The sequence below is a fragment of the Cinclus cinclus genome, chromosome 15 (genome assembly GCF_963662255.1).
Source record: "Cinclus cinclus chromosome 15, bCinCin1.1, whole genome shotgun sequence".
In the NCBI taxonomy this organism is placed as follows: domain Eukaryota; kingdom Metazoa; phylum Chordata; class Aves; order Passeriformes; family Cinclidae; genus Cinclus; species Cinclus cinclus.
In genome coordinates, this window is record NC_085060.1 from 6,176,669 (window position 1) to 6,195,425 (window position 18,757).

The 18,757-nt window shown below is 38.3% G+C and overlaps 1 protein-coding gene across 5 annotated transcripts in view; it reads left to right on the top strand.

The window, feature by feature from the left end:
* FMR1 (fragile X messenger ribonucleoprotein 1) overlaps nt 1–12,260 on the top strand; it is a 31,178-nt gene extending 18,918 nt beyond the window's left edge. The window contains exons 11-15 of one of the 5 annotated variants that reach the window (XM_062502692.1): nt 2,383–2,469; nt 5,291–5,490; nt 6,838–6,956; nt 7,917–7,999; nt 9,693–12,260. In XM_062502692.1, the coding sequence (XP_062358676.1) occupies nt 2,383–2,469; nt 5,291–5,490; nt 6,838–6,956; nt 7,917–7,999; nt 9,693–9,854 (651 nt within the window). In that variant the 3' untranslated portion in view covers nt 9,855–12,260. Of the gene's footprint in view, nt 1–2,382; nt 2,470–5,290; nt 5,491–6,776; nt 6,957–7,916; nt 8,000–9,692 lie in introns of all 5 variants that reach the window. The other 4 variants (XM_062502689.1, XM_062502691.1, XM_062502690.1 and 1 more) reach the window with 4 other exon arrangements.
* Nucleotides 12,261–18,757: the final 6,497 nt, after the last annotated feature.

An 18,757-nucleotide genomic window follows, 5' to 3' on the forward strand; every position in this document is an offset into this window, starting at 1 on the left:
ACATAAAGGTTTCACTGGTTTGTTGTATTTAGTTTCTGAAGATAAATTCCTGCGGCATAAAATGGAATTAGTTTAATAAGCAGGAGGGTGCTGCTATTGCTGCAGGCTAGGGAGTCACAGAAGAGTAAAAGAGCCAGTACTCATGGCTGCAGGGAGTGTGTCTGGCGCTTTTTTTTTTTAAATTCTGACTTGAAAAAGCTGATTTACTTACATTTTTCTGACCAAAATGCAACTTTTAAGGATTACCTTGAAAGGTCTTTTTTAGCTGTCAAGCTCTGCATTCATGTTTCTGTTGTACTAGCATTGCTTGTACTGTTTCACATGTTAGTTGTGTCATGCCAGGTGCAATACAGAAACCTGAGATCAGACTTTGACAGGTAAGAGTTGGTACTTGTAAATTGAATGAAGCTTTGTTTCAACTATGAAATCCAAATAATCTTCCCATGTGTGAATTTGGATATTGCAGTCCTTCTTGTAATGAAACAGTAGTTCAGTTAAATTTTAATACAGCATTTGGTTCTTTGTAAGTGACTGAGATGTTAGAATACTGCCCATTAGTCTCAAGTGCAGTTTTATATATCCTGTAATTTTATAACAGGCTGTCTTCAGGCCTTTCATATTTTAAAATGAGCTAGGTACTGTTTGTTACAGTAATTTATATTACTTTTCTCTCTAAATTTATTATGCACATATGGTCTGCTCAGTGTTCCCCACTGCAGCCAAGTTGAATATAGGAACTTCTGCTTTGAAGACAAAAGTAAGGTTCACTAAATAAGCACTTTGCTGCTTTTCTATGGCTAAAATTGCTTGACATGGTTACCAGCTTATATTCTTAATAGCTGGCATTGTCATACCCTGAATCCGCTGCCAAGCAGGCAGTTTCCTTAAATGCCCTTTTAAATCATTTGTCTTGTCATCATTTAATAATTGATACTGTGAGCTAGTTAATGCCAGTTTAGTAGAAATTTCACTGCTCTTTATCAGGTTGTATAAAATATTTATGAGACTTAAAATACCCCAGATAATAAAACATTTCAGTCAACAATGCCTGTGGCTAAAGAATTTCTAATGCTCGTGAAAGTCAGTGTTAATGCTGAGGTTCCTTAGGACTAGAGGACTGTGTATATATTATTTTTCCTGGTTACTTAAGGTAGATGTGTAAGGTCTAATGTAAGGTTTTTGTCTGTTAAAGAAATGGGGGGGGGGGGGGGGGGGGGGAAGAAAACCAAACACAGTCTTAAAAGTGGAGACAAATTATAGATTGGCCACTCCTGGGCAACCTCAGCATACTGTGCTTTTAATTTTTAAGACGTTTGTGTCTCAAATCACTTCTGCAGCAAACCTTTCTTTTACAATGCAGTTCTTTAAAGAGTGTGTGTACAGTGAAAATTAAGGGCTTTTTTTAGAGGCAGTGATGAGATAGCAAAACAGTATTTGAGATAATCAGTAGGTGTGCCAAGATCTGGTCTGCAGTGGCATGGGCTTCAGCAGCTGAGTGTTGGAGATGCTCAGGTTAATGTCTGCAGTCCACAGTGAAGCTTCTCCTGCCCAGGTGATGCTGCAGCTGCTGAAACAGTTCACTCCTTGGCCCCTGTGGGCTGCACTCACACCTCACCATGAAATGCTACATGGACCTGTCAAAGTATCAGAAGTTTTGATGTAGAAATTTTCTTTTTATTGATAAGGTTTACTTTGTTTTCCATACTCAGTGAGGCCCTTTTAGAAAGCTTATTTTTAAGCTTTTTTAGAAAGCTTATTTAGCTAAATTAATCTTTAGGTGTTTTGTCTCCCAATGCCATAACTTCAGACTTTAGAATTTCCAGATTTGTATTTTCCACAGATTTATTGAATTGCTTAACATACTTGAAGGGGTAGAAGAACTATAAATTAGAAATCATCACCTGAAGTACTAACTCTTTCTTGAATATTTTTTGTTATTTTTTTACAACTGTAGAGGTATTCAAGAAGGATCAGGTTTTGTTTTGTGACACAATGTTAATTTGATGTACTTTTTTAATAGCTCAAAAGTAGACCAAAAGCAGCTGGTGTGTGAGAAGGGATGCGGTCAGCAAAGGTGTTATTTCGAAGGGAAGAAACATGAAGTGTTCTAAATTGATTCTTCTTCACTTGTTCAAGAAAATAAATATTGATATTGTGATGCAAATTATCTAAATCTGTCTATTTAAAAAAGCTCTTTGCATAAAGGGATTTAGACTACATGGTGTAGTCAATATCAGAATTAAAATATACTGATGTCTCACTTTTTCACTTTTGCTTATGCATGGTATAAGAATTGTTTTCAAGTTTTACAGTAAGAAGTTTGGTTCTCTTCAGAATTCAATGCCTAATCAATAACCAAAGCCTATTGTTACTGTGTTTTAGGGAATGGTACCATTTGTGTTTGTAGGAACCAAGGATAGCATTACTAATGCAACTGTTCTTCTGGATTATCATCTTAATTATTTAAAGGTGAGGATAATGATGCTTCTTTACCACTGTTTTGTTTTTTTTTTTCTGTCAGTACTTGGGATGGTAACAGTGTGATGATGATGATGTGTTCATGTCCTGAGGCTGTTGAAGAATTAGGACTATAGCAGGTTTTCTGTCTAAAAGTTGAATGTTTTTAATAAAAGAGTAATTTGTCTATAGAATGGGATGACAACTTTTTTCAGGATGCAAATTACAGAAGAGTGGGGGGGGGAATTATGTCAAAATGTGCTGACAACTTTGTGTATGAGAGAGTAGTCAGACCTTCATGCAACTGCATTGCAAACAGCCTTCTATGCAGAATCTTGTATAGAGTGGGCATTTTTTTAAACACAAAAATGCTAAACTACTTCTTCTGTAATGAACTGACATTTCATACCTGAGTTTTGTAGGCGGCTCAGGTTTGTGTTGTGTTGGCCTTTTGGCTCTGTACCTTTCCCAGTAGTCTATGATAAGTGGTGTGTTGTGTAGGGAGCAAAAAATATCCCACATTGTAGCTTATAGTTACTTTTGCCTGTGGTGGTTGTGGCCAGGTGCCCAGTCTTCAATGGCAGGGCCAGATCTAAGTGCTGGGACAGCTTTTGAGTTCATTTAATTAAATAAAGTCTTGCATCTCTTCTGAAGCCTTCAGACCGTTGGTGATTTGATACTTGTCCAGTCAGTGCAGTAGCTATCAGTGAATCTTTTACAATGCTAAAATTTCTATGCATTGTTAAACTTCTCAGTACAGGTGATCAAAGAAGTCAGGAAAAGCAACTTTTGTTTTGTTACCTTTCAGTCACTTTACCTTGTAATCCTGCTCTTGTCAGTATTCTGAGGTACAGCAGCTCTGCAGCTGTCACAAGGCACAAGTAGAGAAGGACCAGATGAAAACTAATACTAAAAATCAAGTTAATTTTTTGCATGCTCACTATGATTTGAAAAGATATTTCTGGTTTAAACTTCTTCAGTTGCTTGAAATGGGTACTGTCATGGTAGTGGAAAGTGTTTAATAGCCCAGCAGTTTTATTTTAGATTGTTCAGTTCATCATCAGTTATGGTCACTTTGTCATTGTGCTCTCCAGCCTTCCTGAGCAGAAGGTCACAAATAAGTGTTCATCAGTCTATGTGATAACTACTGGATAGATTCTTTACTGGATAGCTTCTTAGATTCTCAGAGCTCTGTTTTATCTTGGCCTTCTCATCCTATTAGACATATACCTACAAAATGTTGTTGTCTTAGTGGCTTGTTGCCTTAATGATTTGGAAAAATGTCCTCCAGTACACTGACAAGGAGTGGGACAGACTTGTTCCTCTAAGACTTTCAGATTTTTATGCCTCCAGGCAAAGGTTATTAAGGAAACTTTTTGTAAAAGACTTGTAAAAGTACATCAAATGTACTGTGTCAGCTCAGAGTCATGAATTTCTTTGTAAAAAGAAACAAGCAGACTTGGCTGGAATGACTGTAGTGAATTCTCAGGATCTTGAGAGGAAAGAAAAAGACTAACATGAGGATTTACAGCCACAGACTGCATGAAGGTGGACTTGGGCCTGTTCAGGGATCTGCTTGGAAGAATCCCATAGGATACATTCCTGGAAGGAAAACAGGTTTGGATGACCTGCCTCTTAAAGCATCACATTCTCTAAGCTCAAGAATAGTCCATCTTGATATGCAGGTGTTCACACAAAAGTAGCAGTAGGCCTGCAGGGATCAACAAGGAGCCTGTGGCTAAATTAATACAGAAAAAATGAGGATGCAAGGAATAAAGTAAGGACAGGTGATTCAAATGGAGTATAAAAACACTATTTGAGTGGGCAGGGATGATTTTGGGAAAGCTGAAGTTCATCAGGAGTTGAATATGGCAAAAATAAAGGAAATGGGAAGGGCTTCTGCAGATGTATTGGCAGCAAAAGGAATACCAAAGAAAATGCATGCCTGCTGTTGGATGGAGGAAGGACCTTGCTCACAAACAGGAAGGATGAGGTACTGAATGCCATCCTCAGTTTTGGGGTTTTTTTATTTATAAAGGAACACCAGCCCCCTGACACCAATGGGAGAGTGTGGAGCAAGAAGTCTTAGTCTTCCAAAAGGAAGATTAAGTTAGGGAACATGTTTATGGGGAAAGAAGAGATACATATACCAAGTCACTAATGGGGTGCATTTCTGAGTACCAAAGCATCTTAGCAAAGTTCTAGCTGGACTAGGTGACCAGCAGAGGATGCAGTGTCAGAATGAAACTTCTATATCTCTCCCTAATAAAAGAAAAGGGGATTGCCACTCTGATGTGAGCTAGATAACGTCTGAAACTGGCAAAGGTACTCCTTGAATATGCCTTGCTGTATCTCTTCTACCTAATTGTGTATGGTGAGGGTGCTGTGTGCTGCTGCCTCTGTGCCTGAGTTACAGCACTTTTCTCTCTGTGCTTTTATGCTTCCTCCCATTCCTCATACTGTTCATTATCATTACGTAGGGTTTAGCAGCAGAGTGCCTTTTTGAAACAATACTGTTACATCTGAATTGTTTAATACCTTTGATATTTGAGCAGCGTAAAGAGCTTGTGTTCTGATCTGAGTGCTTTTTCTTGATGCATGTTTTAAACCTAAACTTGTCAACTGTGCCACAGGAAGAATTGCGTTGGTAGCGCACGGATTTGAGCAGTTGAAAGACTTTCTGTTAAACAAGTTATTCTCAAAGCTGAGTTGCTGTTTGAGTATTAAATAGATGATCAGTTGCAATATTTCAGGTTTTTTTCTTACTGCTTCCTGCACGTGCAGATGGTTAAATAGTGGTTGTACATGACTTGCTGGGCTTGTGTTCTCACAGGAAGTGGACCAGCTGCGTTTGGAAAGATTGCAAATCGATGAGCAACTGCGGCAGATCGGAGCTACTTCCAGGCCCCCCCCGAACCGCACGGATAAGGACAAAGGGTACATGACCGACGACGGGCCGGGGCTCGGCCGCGGCAGCCGCCCCTACAGAAACCGCGGGCACAGCCGGCGTGGGCCAGGCTATGCTTCAGGTAGGTACCTCCAGGGCCAGCTGCTCCCGTGATTGCTTGGAAAAGGCTGGACTTAGAGCTATTAAAAATGCAGTTGATATTAATATTTGAAAGTTATCTAGAGTTTTATGCTGTAAGAAAATACTTGGGAGTGTAGTGCTTTCCTGTAATCTACACTGATTTCCGTGCAGTTCCTGCTTGTTACAGCATGCTTCTGTCTTCTACATTATGGAGGATATCTAGTTACTCCATAACTCCTTAGGGTGAGGATTTTTATTTTATTTGCATTTTGAACAATTCCTGACAAGTCTGTTTTCATTTAAACCTGTGTGCGTCTGTCTTAATATAAATATTTATAGGTGAAAATACTGTGTAGCTCAATATACAGAAAAGCTATTTTCTTCATATTAAATTGAACTTTTATGGTTTTACTAGAAGACTGTAGTCACCAAAATAGTGTGTTACTCTTTGAAACCTTGGATAATTCATTAATGAAGTTTTCCAGATTGTGCTTCTTCAGAGTAACCTATTACTTCATTATCCATAATGTAGGTCAGCTGGTGTTTGTCCTGACTGAAAGGCCTGTAGTGTGATCTTTAAGAAAATCTTAGCTTGCATTCTGCATAATACAAAATTAATCTTTTTGTGACATTTACTATTTTTAGAAGATTTGAACTCATTTTGCTAATAATAAGAGTTATTGGGGAAAAATAGGGATTTTTGTCAAAAAGTTTTGTCAATAAAGGTGATTTGTTAATTGGAAAAATTGCAATGGCCATTTATCTGATTTGATACATTTCCAGCATTTTAACTTTGTTCTCTGCTTTTGTAGTCTGTTACCGGCTGTTTCATGATGGAATTTTTTTCTTTTCATAAGATGAGTTGCAGTGGTGAGAGGAGACAGGACAGGTTATATTCAGAACTTTCAGTTGTAGAAATATGAAGGATTCTAATCTCTTACACTTACGTTTACTAGACTCTTAGTACACTTTGTAGTATGTTCAGTAATGTGTTAATATGATATGCTGATAACATCAATTTTAAGCATGTGGCACACTTAATTATTTAGCCTTAAACACAAAACAAACTTCTATTACTCTGTCTTGAATTTTGAAGTAGTAGTATGTATTATGCATATATACCTTTCTGTGTTATGTATGTTATAGAGGTTGGGAGGCAAAAACATCCCAAAACTGTCTATTAACAAAAAAAAAGAAGAAAAAACTTAAGTATCTACATCTTGCATTCTGCTATAGTAATTTCATGCTAAGCTACACTGGCGTGTTTGGATTTTTTTCATCCTCTTGATAGGAACTAATTCTGAAGCATCAAATGCTTCTGAAACAGAGTCTGATCACAGAGATGAGCTGAGCGATTGGTCGGCGGCCCCGGCGGAGGAGGAGCGGGACAATTACCTGCGCAGGGGGGACGGGCGGAGGCGTGGCGGCGGCGCCAGAGGCCAAGGCGGGAGGGGGCGCGGAGGATTCAAAGGTAAATGGAGACTGCTTTTGGAAACGGGTGTGCTGTGGGAATCCTAAAACTCACTTCTGCTAGCTGCTCCTTTGCTCACCTGTTCCAACTCCCCACTCTCCTGACTTCTCTTTCTTTGTCAGTCTTCTAAATGGAGAATTTTGTTTCAGACGTGCTGAACGTGGAGCAGAGGGGAATAATTCTTTTTGACCTGCTTTAGTTTGGGAGTTTTCTCTATTACCTGTTTTCTTAAAATGTCTCTTGGCCCAAGTTTGTGCCCTGTGCCATCACATGTGGACATCAAGAAATCAATTCCTAGTTTGTCAGTAGATGCAGAAAAATCTTTTCATATCTGTATTATTCATTCACCTGCCCATATTCACATCTTCTTGTATTGGATTTTCATGGAACAGGGCAATATTGTAATTTGTGTTCAGTGGAAAGGACCAGGCAAAAGTAAGGTGGGAAAACTTTAGAAAGTTAAATATATATACTTGAACATATGATGTTTCATTATATTCATTTGTAAACATAGGATGTTTCATTATATTTATTTTTTAAACTACTTTCTTCTGCAGCTCTGCTTATTTCTTGAAATGTTTTTCTCAAAGTATGAGTACTGCGTAATAAGACTTTTTTGTAAGAAAGTACTGTATAGTTTAGGAGGCTTAAGGTATTAAATACTGCTGATTGTACTTCTCTTCTGTGGTTAATTATTTTGAGAAGTGGGTCTTTTTCAGTCAGTAGTCAATCTTTTTTTAAACTGTGGTGGTTTTAGACACTGAGGTTTTGTCTGCATTATAACATGAGAACATTTTCTTTAGTGATTCCTGGCCCATAGTTTAAGAGCTGTTATATGTTTTTAATAATAATTGTTCATGAGACGGAAAATTCTTAATTCCCTACTGTACTTGTGTAAAAATGAAGTGGCAGGACATCATGTCTTTATTAAACAACTTAGTTGGTAATTTCTTCTTCCAGGCAGTGATGAACAGTCGCGAACAGATAACCGTCAGCGTAACTCAAGAGAGGCAAAAGGGAGGACAGCAGATGGGTCTCTTGAGGTAACTCTTCTCATATGGGAAGTCTGTACTGTTCAAATTGCATTGTGTCATACAGTGGTAGTGTCTTCAAGGTTGTGAGTGACACAGTAGCCTTGTTATTCCATATTCACATCTATGAAGGTTGTGGTACAAAATGACACAGATGCTCAGGTCTCCAAATATATCAAGCCATGTAAAGATGCAATTTTGTAATGCCTGTCTGGTGAAAAACGGATGACAAGTCCCAAGGATTTACTAACCAGCTTGATTTCAGTCTCTTTCCTTACTAGTGCTTTTAAGTCTTAGCTTTTATTTCTTGCTTTGTTGTGTGTTGTTATCTATCCTCTATGTACTCGAGGGAATAAAATCCTTAACACTATATAAAGAGTGTGTTGTAGCCAGAATCCTCAGAGTAAGAAAGATAAAACTTCAGAAACTACCTTCACTGCTAAATGAAACATCTGCAATTGAAGGCTAATCAGTCTAGAAAGTAAGCTAAAATTTCACGTCGAGAAACTTTTCAGGTAACAGATTTGAAATATCTTGTAACCTAAAGATATTCTACATTTTTTTTCATTTTTTTTTTTTCATGAAGTTATCAAGCTGATACCTTATGTATATATATTAAGTTTCCCCACATGGAAACTGTTTTTGCTTCAGATGGTAGCTTGCAAACCTTCTACCATCTCTTGTCTCATAGGATGAGTTAAGTTGGAAGGAAGAAACAAAGAGCAGCTGCAAGGTGCTGCCTTTGCATGGTTTTACCAGAAGTCACATTTCCTATGGGGCATAGAGATGACTCTTGGCTTTTAGAAAGCCTGGTTAAGGACAAAAATGGAACAAGTGACCAGATGCTTTATTTTTGAAATGTGAGTGCTGAACTTAAAGGTGTAGTAACTGAATATTCATCTGAAATGCAAATAGTTAACTTGTCAAAACAAAAAATAAATAATGGCCATGTGAGTTTTGTAATTAATTAGTAATTACCTTACAAAGTTTTTGAAGTAGGCAGTGAGGAAATGTGGTACTGGAAAAATAACCATAAAACACTTAAATCATGAGGGGGTTTTATCTGTTGCTCCATGATTTGGATGTAGTGATATGTTACAAGAAAACAAGTACTTGCATGTTGTTCAAATCTGGCTGATAAAGCTGTAAAAATCTTATATATCAAGGAATATGCATTTTCCCCCTTTACAAGCAAATTTTTATGCTTTCAACAAGCTCTCCTGAAATTTTTTCAAGACCACGTAAAAAGGCTGCAGATGGATGCCTTTTTGGATGCGTTAAACGGATGTTGTTTTTCACATTCAAAAAAGGTCTGAGTAGATTTTTTTTTGAGGTTGAGAAAAGCTGTCATTAAATGACACTACGTCTTTTGGGGGCTTTTTGCATACAAAGAGTACGAAGTCAAATTATTAGATGTTGAAATAATGTTTCAGAGAGCCATCTGATATTAATTCAACTCTTTTGTGCACAAATAAAAACTGGAAATTTTTCTCTTAACTTCCAAGGGTAGGTAGATGGGAGAGGAGTTTTTGGGTCACAGGTGTTTTTGCACAGTACAGAACAGACGCCCTCCGCTCCAGCCAGGTACATTTAACAGTGCCATGAGGGGCTGGCACTATTTGCTCCTCCCATACAGCCAAGGTAGACAACACCCAGGGGTGGAGGAAAGGAGGAGAATGCTTTATATGACTCTGAATTGTTCCAGATCAGAATTGACTGCAATAATGAGAGAAGTGTCCACACTAAAACATTACAGAATACCTCGAGCGAAGGCAGCCGGCTGCGGGCAGGCAAGGAGCGGAACCCGAAGAAGGAGAAGACGGACAGCGCAGACGCTCAACAGCCGCTGGTGAACGGAGTCCCCTAAACTGCATAACTCTGAAGTCATATTTCCTATACTGTTTCAGTAATTCCTATTCCATGTTAGAGAAACTTGTTAGGCCAAAGACAAATAGTAGGCAAGATGGCGCAGGGCATGAAATGAACATATGTTCTCTGTTAGCCTTTTTTAACATCAACAGTATGCAGTTGTTTTCAGAATAAGAAGTTACTCAAATATTTGCATAAAAATACCTGAACTTCTGAAAATCGCTTCCAAGTACATATTGCAGTTCAAACGATGAAAGATTCTTTTTTTGTTTGTTTTACAAATACTGAGCTGTGCATTGGTAAACTTTCTGTTCAGTTGTACCATTTTAACACATCGGGTCAAATTCACTGCTCAATTTCAATTTTCAGAATAAATAGTGTTTGCAGTAATCAAATTGGCTTCTGTTTTCAATCTAACTTACCAGTTCTTCATGAAATGCTATGTCGTTTTATGTCCTGTGTCAGTTCACATTGCGGTCCACCTTTTTCAATAGTTTGGTGGACCCTGAAATCTGTGTGATGTAACAATTGTCATTTTCATTAGCAAAAAAGTTGTATGATCTGTGCCTTTTTTATATCTTGGCAGGTAGGAATATTATATTTGGATGCAGAAATCAGGGAAGATGAGTTGGTAACACTAAATGTAAAATATATGTAGCAATCCTTGTCAGACGTTAGTACTTTATAGACAAGTGCATGCTTTCCATAATTTTTTCCCTACATAAACATTCAGTTAGGCAGTTATAAGAATAGGAAATTTATTTTGCACTGAAGATTTGGCAAATAGTGTTATTGAAAAAGGGGTGTAATTTTTTTCTTTGTAGGCAGTACATAAGCTTTTTTTTTAAAAAAATAAAACTAAAAAAAAAAATCTTTCCATTGTGGAAAACTAAAAAACTCATTGTTACTGAGGGAACAAGTGTAACATGTTCACAAGCTAGTAATGCGTGCCTGCTGTTTGGCCAGATGACCAGCCTAAAGCATTGATGGTTTTCAACTTCACAACATTTTTGAATTGCTTATTTTAATTTGGGGACTATTTCAGGAGAAGTAGGAAGAAAGTCACCACATTCCATGCCCTGGCAAGTACAGATACGGTAGTCGAAAATATTGAAGGTAAAACAAAAATTCTTCATATTTTGAGCTGCAAGGTCCTAATTACCAGCCAATATGAAGTTGTCACAGAATTTGATCCAAAGTACAGCTGTACACCAGGGAAGAGTGGGAAATGGTGGGAGGTGCTGTGCTTTCTTTCATTTCTGATCACATGTTAAACTTACTGGGCACAACTGCATAAGGACCTTCATTTTAGTCCATTTTTGTTCAGATTACTCCAGAAGAGCCACTGTTCATGTACAGAATTGTACAAACTTGACCTTGCCTCTGATGTATTTTGTGAGTTTTGTTTCTTTGCTTTCTTCATTTTTTTTTTTCCTTGCATACAGGTGAGCATACTAAAACTGGCAACGAACTGCACATGATTTAACAAATATAAAAATGTCTTAAAAAGTATTGCCAAACATTAATGTTGATTTCTAGTTATTTATTTTGGGAATGTATAGTATTTGAAAACAGAAATTGGTACCTTGCACACATCATCTGTAAGCTGTTTGGTTTAAAATACTGTAGATAATTAACCAAGGTAGACTGACCTTGTAATGTAACTGCTCTTGGGCAATATTCTCTGTACATATTAGCTACAACAGATTGGATTTTATGTTGACATTTGTTTGGTTATAGTGCAATATATTTTGTATGCAAGCAGTTTCAATAAAGTTTGATCTTCCTCTGCTAACTGATGTTGACGCAATCCTTATGAATGATTGCTGTAAAAAATCTCAACCGATAGAAAGTAGAAAGTATTTCTTTGTTTAGACTTCTACTGTAGCCATTGTTTATTTACACATTTTAGAAAAGTCTCAGATATTACCAGATTCCAAAAATACACCACCAACTGCTTAGGAAGACACAGTCTCCTCATGGAGTGGTACGGTATCTTTTGAGTAGTTGCAGTTCATGTGCTCACATTTCTCACACAGTGGTTGAGTTCACTAAGGTGCTAACCCACGTAAATGTGAAATTACTAAGCCACAGTCTGACTAATTGGCTGCATTCCACTTCCAAGTGGCTTTTGGGATCATGACCTTTTTCCAGTATTTGTGTACTTAACATATATATCCCTTTTGGTTCATATTCTGGTGTTTTTTAAATGTTTACTAGATTTCAACAAATCAACCTGTGAACCTAAATGTACACTTTTATTTTGAACAGTCATGTTGTTACAAAACTGGAAAGTGCAACAAATGTCTGCTGCTTGAGTTCAGGTCCATCCTTATTGGTAACTATTATAAAGTATGGTCTAATGAATTAAAATTATTTTTAAAATAAAGTTCTTTGAAAGAGTGAGAGGTATTTGTGAATCATGCCAAAGTCTAAATTCAGTAAGATTAAACTCTTTAAGTATATGAATTAACAAATGCTAAAAAAAAGAGAAAGTTTGTGTTTCTGTTTAATGAATGCATTTTTGTTAATGATGGTGGGGAGTTAAGATTTTCAGAGTTGTTATTAAAACTTTGTCAAGGAAAAGAATCTCTTTATTCAGCTTTTTTAAGCACATAAAAATCTTTTGGAGCACTCAGGAGTTCAAGAAGATACTAGGTTTAGTTTGGTAAATACAGAAGTTACTTGAATCAGTTACTGATGAGCATTTTCAGCCCTTCTTGATCCCTAATATGAAATATTGTGTACTATGTCCAGGAAGGACATTGAGTACTGTCAGTATGGGACTGAGTGTATACCCTACTATTTATGAGCGCTTAGTGTGAAAGGCAGCTTATTTTCCTGAACTGCACAGTCCTTCAATACTGAACATTAAAAGGGAAGACTTCGGCTTCCAGTGAGCATTCCTCAGTCATTTCAGGAGTCCTGCTGTACAGTTCTGCTAAGTTCTCTGCTAATCTGCAAGAGAACTAAATGTAAAATATTTTTATCCTGTGTATTGTTAAAGGTTTTGTCTGTTTCCAGCAGCAGCAAGACTTGCAGTGGAGTACCTGTGTTAAGGACAGGGGAGATGTGTTGCTGGTTCTGGTGGCTTCTTAAAAGAATTTTTTAAAAAGTGACAAGGCTGAGCTTGTTGTTTCCACAGTAGTGTGTACTAAGCTTATTTGTCATTCACTTCAATTTGGCAGATTTTCATCCTAAAAGATGCTAGTCAAAGAGTCTTTTCCTGACATTCACACCCATGAAGATTGGGGTGACTAGGATGCTTGCACTGTTAAGGTGTTAAGGCAGCTTAATGCATGTTAGGAAAAGTGAGGGTACATGTCCTGAGCTTAGTGTTTTGGATAGATTCCACTTTGATCACAAGGTTCTCCTTGGCAGAGGTTCATTAGACTTAAGTGCAGTGTGGGTTTCACATCATCTTTGTATGCTGCGATTTACAGAAACAGCTCTTTACTCTTTGAAAGTGTGAGTCTTTGACAGGGGACTGTCAATCTTTTGCCTGCATCAGGGGACGTATCTGGTTTTCTACAAGAAATTTTTAAAATGTGTTGCATGTCTGTCACTTGTGCTTTCGCAGCTACAAAGGTCATTAATCTCAGTTGGATAGAGAGAAATAATTGCTTTTAAATCCGGATGAGTCAGTTTGCCATAATTATTCCTTTTTTTTACGTTGTTTTAAAATTACTTTACAATAGACTTTAAAATAGTATTTTTTTGTGTGCTTTGAGTACTGTATGGAATTGTATTGCAAGAAAGAGCAACAGTCATAGATAATTTTGTGTATCTACTGAAAATTCAGTAGGAGAATATGTTTACTTACAGTTTTGCACTGAATTTAGGAAACTAGTTTTCAATAAAAGCAGTTCATTTAAAGCAAAAAATGATCACATGGATTTGGTCTGTAAATGCTAAGAAATTGACTGTTGCAGAAATGGTACAGCAAACATTAGGTGTGGTTTGAGGTTTGGATGTGCTTTTTTGCCTGGTACCCAGGCTGAGCCTTAGGTGTAGACTACAGCTACAGCAAGGGAAATTAACACTCCTAAAGGTAGCAAAGTCAATTAAGTGTTCTATTTAAAATGGGGGGGGGGGGGGGGGGGCAGTTTTCTGTGATTCTTAGCAGTCTGAAAAGTCCCATGTCAGAAATGCATCACACTGTCTGGAGTGTTCCATGAAATAAATCAGTGTGGGAAATCTCACTTTGATGTAAATCATATGCTTCAGAAAAGGAAGGCTTGGGGACTAGATATTTCCAAGTATATCATTGGAATTACTGAGAGTGGCTGAGTGTAGTCTGGGTATAGAGAGAAACAATGAAACTGAGGATACTTGTGTATTGTTCCTTATTTTAGCAAGCTAGTGCTGCATACAAATGAGGTTAAAGAGACCCACCCTTTAAACTCATTTTGCCATTAGCTGAAATGAGGAAAAAAACCCCATGTGAATGTATGTTTTTTCAGGCTCATCAGTTCAGATAGATGTTGCAGCAAACTGCAACTGCTTTAGGCAGCTCATCTGTTAGGGGAACTGCTGATTTGATGGCATCTGCATTTACTGTAGACTTCTGTATATTTTAAAAACGCTGTTCCCAGTCTAGTCAGAGCCTTTCCTTAATAAAATGAACAGAAGTGGTAGAATCCTAGAAGGGTCTAGGTCAGAAGGGACCTTAAAGATCATCTAGTTCCAGCCTCTGCCTTGGATAAGAACACCTTCCCATAGACCAAATTTCCCAGAACTCCATCCAGCCTGGCCTGGAATACCTCCAGGCACAGGGCATCCTCAGCTTCTCTGGGCAACCTGTGGCAGGGCCTCCCCACCCTTGTTGTATAAGCTTCAGTTTTATATCTAGTCTAATTTGAACTTTTTTGTTTAAAACTGTTACTCTTTGTCCTATTGCACAGGCCCTGCTAAAAGATGAGCCCTGCCCAGGCTCATCTTTCTCATGCAGCCCCTTTAGGTACTGGGACGGGCCCTAATGTGTCCCCAGAGCCTTCTCCAGGCTGAACCATTCCAGGTCTCTCAGCTTGTATTCAGAGCAGGGCTGTTCCAGGCCTCTGGTCACCTTCATGGCCCTCTGGACAAGCTTGGAAAGGTCTATGTCCTTCATATAGGAGAACTTATTGTTTAGCTCCAGCCAGCAACAGCAAGTAGCTGCTCACTCACTCAGTCTCGTCTTCCCCCTCCACCTTCCCAGTGGTGACGGGAATCAGGGGAAACAAAGAGTAAAAATGATGGTTGATACAAGAATAGTTTAATAATTGAAAGATTATAATAGAGTACAATAATAATAATCATAACAAAAATGAGCAAGTGAGATGAAATCCAAGAGGAACAAGAGCTGCACAATACAATTGCTCAATACACTGACCAATGCCCTGCCCATGCCTAGGCAGTGTTTGGCATCTCTCTGCTAGCTCCTGCAGTTTATATACTGGGTGTGATGTGCCATGGTGTGGAATATCCCTTTGGCCAGTCCAGGGCAGTTGTCCTGTCCATGCTTCCTCCTGGTTTCTGGTGCACCTGCTCCCTGCCAGAGCAGGGGAACTCAAAAGTCCTTGACTAAGAGCAAGAACTGCTTAGCAACAACTAAGCATTAGTTGTGTTATCAGTATTCTCATCCTAAATCGAAGGCACAGCACTGTGCCAGCTATGATGAAGAATATTTAACTATCCCAGCTGAAATCAGGCCAGATCTCCAGAGCTGGTTGCAGACCAGCTTGTTGAGATCAGGTGGGGTCTCAAGAGAGTGGAGTGGAGGGGCAGAATCGCCTCCCTTGACCTGCTGGCCGTGTTCCCTTTGATGCAGCCCAGGATATGATTGGCTTTCCAGGTCTAAAAAGATGCATGTCAGATTTGTGCTTCAAATGTGCAAATATTTGGCAAAGCAATACCTTATTAATTCACCTTTCATGGGTTAGTGAGAAGCTGTAATTTAAGTATTCCGATTGAACTTTTTGATTTAAGTATATTTTGATCTATTACCTGGTCTGCTCAGTTAGGTGATGTTTCTTTATTGTACACTGGAGTGTGACTGGTAAAAGTATGAACTTGTTTTTAACTTGGTGAATTAGAAAACTTGGGAGGCTTTCTAACAGTCTCAGCAGGGGCCAATTTCTCCCAAAACACACTGAGCTTTTTCTGGCCCCTCTGTTGCTCCATCCTGTTCTGTGCACCTGAATTGGGGGGGTTGGGGAGGGTGTGACTGTGACACCCTTTGGTTCCACAGTTGTCCAGGCCAGTTGCAGTTGCTGCACCCTGGGGAGCTGCTCATGCTTTGCTCCATCAGGGCTGGAGGAGACAGCAAAATAAGTAAGTAATGGCAAGAATAAGAATTTTATCTTGTTTTCATTCTTTGTTTTCCTAATTTGTCATGAATAATACTAAATTTTAGTAAGTATCTTGGAAAACATGATTCCCGTCCTCTTAAGAAATAATTTCACATTACTGAAGTAGTTTATTCATGGGACAGAACATGTTTGTGCATTCCTCTGTAGCATAGGCACTTCCAAGGGCAGGGAAGCATTCCTCACTGAGTAGGAGTGCAGAAAGAGTTGATCCTTTAAAGGACAATATCCATGTGAAATGCAGTCAGTCTTTTCCCTGTACAGCACTTCAGAAAATGGGGTTTCCCCTTCCCAGTACTAACAAATTGTTTCTAGGTTTAAGCTATCTTTACAGCTAAGTGGTAATAATTGAAAAAAGCAATTTTTTGTGTAAAACAGGAGGGGCAGGCAAAGTGAAATACAGCATCTGACAAAGCAGTCATCAGGGGCTTCTTGGGGGTACAAAACCCAGCTTAAGCCTTCTGTTAAATTACTATGAATCACATGGGGATTTCTAAAAGTATTTTTGTCCATAATACCGTTTTGAACCACCTTTTAAAAATGTTATCCAAAGCTCTTCCTGTGTTCCAGTTGTGAAAAGAGTGAAGAATTCAGTGAGCTAAACTAGAATTCAGTTTTTAAGATTTCAAAAATTTTTCATTCTTCATTCTTGATTCTGTTCATTGAACTCGGATTAAAATTTTTAGCTGAAAATTATCTTTTTACATGCCAGGTGTCCAGCTCTAGGAGAGCTCTATTACCAGAAAGATAACTTTTTGGTTAGTCTCTGTTAACAAGATGCCTTCCTTTAAACTCCCTTTAAATGAGTAATTTCTTCAATAATTGCACATATATTTTCAATGGGTTTTGGCCTCTTTCTTGCAAAAAAAAGGTATTCTTGCTCTGTGCAGCAATCAACTGTCAGGTTTGCTGTAATCCAAATATGAAGTTAAAACCAATAATTTGTTTTATGAGAACCCTATACCTATTCTGGCTCTTGGTTTTATTGCAGTAATGCTGCCCTTCAGCACCTGTCGAGCGTGGGTCTTCATGGTCCTGCTCCTGCTTTGTAGCGTCCATTCGCGTGAGTATTGCAAGGACAAAAATACTCTTAAAGAAGCAGCAAGCATTTTACCAGCAAGCAGGTTTCTTGTCTTGGAAATGATTGGAAAATACTGATAAATATTACAAGCAATTACTTTAGATTGGATTGATCCATTCTGAGACTTAAATAGAGTAAAATATTTTTTTTTCCTGCAACTATAGTTCCCTCTGTGCATCTGTACAATACATGCTGCTTGTTTCATCTCTGTCAATGCAACTTGCTTTTATTTCACAGTTGATCACAGATTTTTCTTTTTTTTTCCCCCCCACTTCAGCTTTTTTTTTCAGCATGCTATTAAAGTTGTTCTTACAGTCTGTTGGGAATTGATGTATTCGCTTATTACAGCAGACGACTCAAAGTAATTAGAAAGGTTTTTGTCTGGTTACTTGCACTTAACAGAAGTTAAGTTTTATAATTTGACAAGTATAAAGGTTCCATCCAAACATGTTTTCATTTGATCCTTAATGCATTGAGAAACCAGAGACTTTTGAGCTCTTGGTGAAAGGCTGGCAGTTGCTGTGTCATAAAAGGCTGCCAGAGTGCATGGAAGTGCATTATATCTCTAACATAGAGATCAGTTTGTAATACAGCAATGGCCAATAAACCTATGTAAATGGCTTGTGTCTCTTTAAACCCTCACATGAGAGAGTAATGGCTAGGGCAGCCATGGTTTTCAAATAATTCTTACCAAACCGCATGTTGGAAACCTCATCTCGTGAACTTCCCATTAAATCATTACAAAGTCTTTAAAATCTTCTGTTCTGTCTTGTTTACTAGCAGGGGGAGGGACCTCATGACAAAACTGTCAATGTGAGCTTTGGTGGTCACGTTTCTGTTACATTATAGTTTCAGATTATCTGTTTTGACAGTACCTTCAATTCTCTCTACTCATTTCTTTTTTTTTCCCAAGGGAGTTTTGTATGGCACAGAAGAAGCAAGTTGGGCACCAGGACAACTAATTTCCTAATTCCCTAATTTATGGTCCCAATGCTGTTAGCTGAAGAATTATCCAAAAGACTGAAGATTGTTCAATGCCTTCATTTTCTGTTAGGTTGTGGTCTCATCTGTTCAAAGAGGCTCTAACACCATGAAATGGCTTTCAGCAAACTCCATCACTCAAAGCTATTAAAGTGGTGATGGTGTAGGTTTGTCTCATAGAGGGGAAAGAAGGCAAACAGGTGGGAATACTCGGTCTCTTTTTAACCCCTCACTGTGGAGAGGTTGATTGCCTGTGGAGTTGTACTGTGATTTGCACTTTTGGTGTAATGAAGAAGAGATGTAGGAAGGCAGCAAGGTTTACTGATCCCATTTTTTGTTCTTAGAATAGGATAAATGAAAGGTGATTGGGAAGTCCCAGAGTAAGAAAACAGTAGCTTTTGTGTAAACACTGCAGTACCTCTATATTTAGGGATGTTTTTTCTATGCAACTGCAGCAGGTCCCTGTCTGAAATAAGAAGCTGGAATAGATGC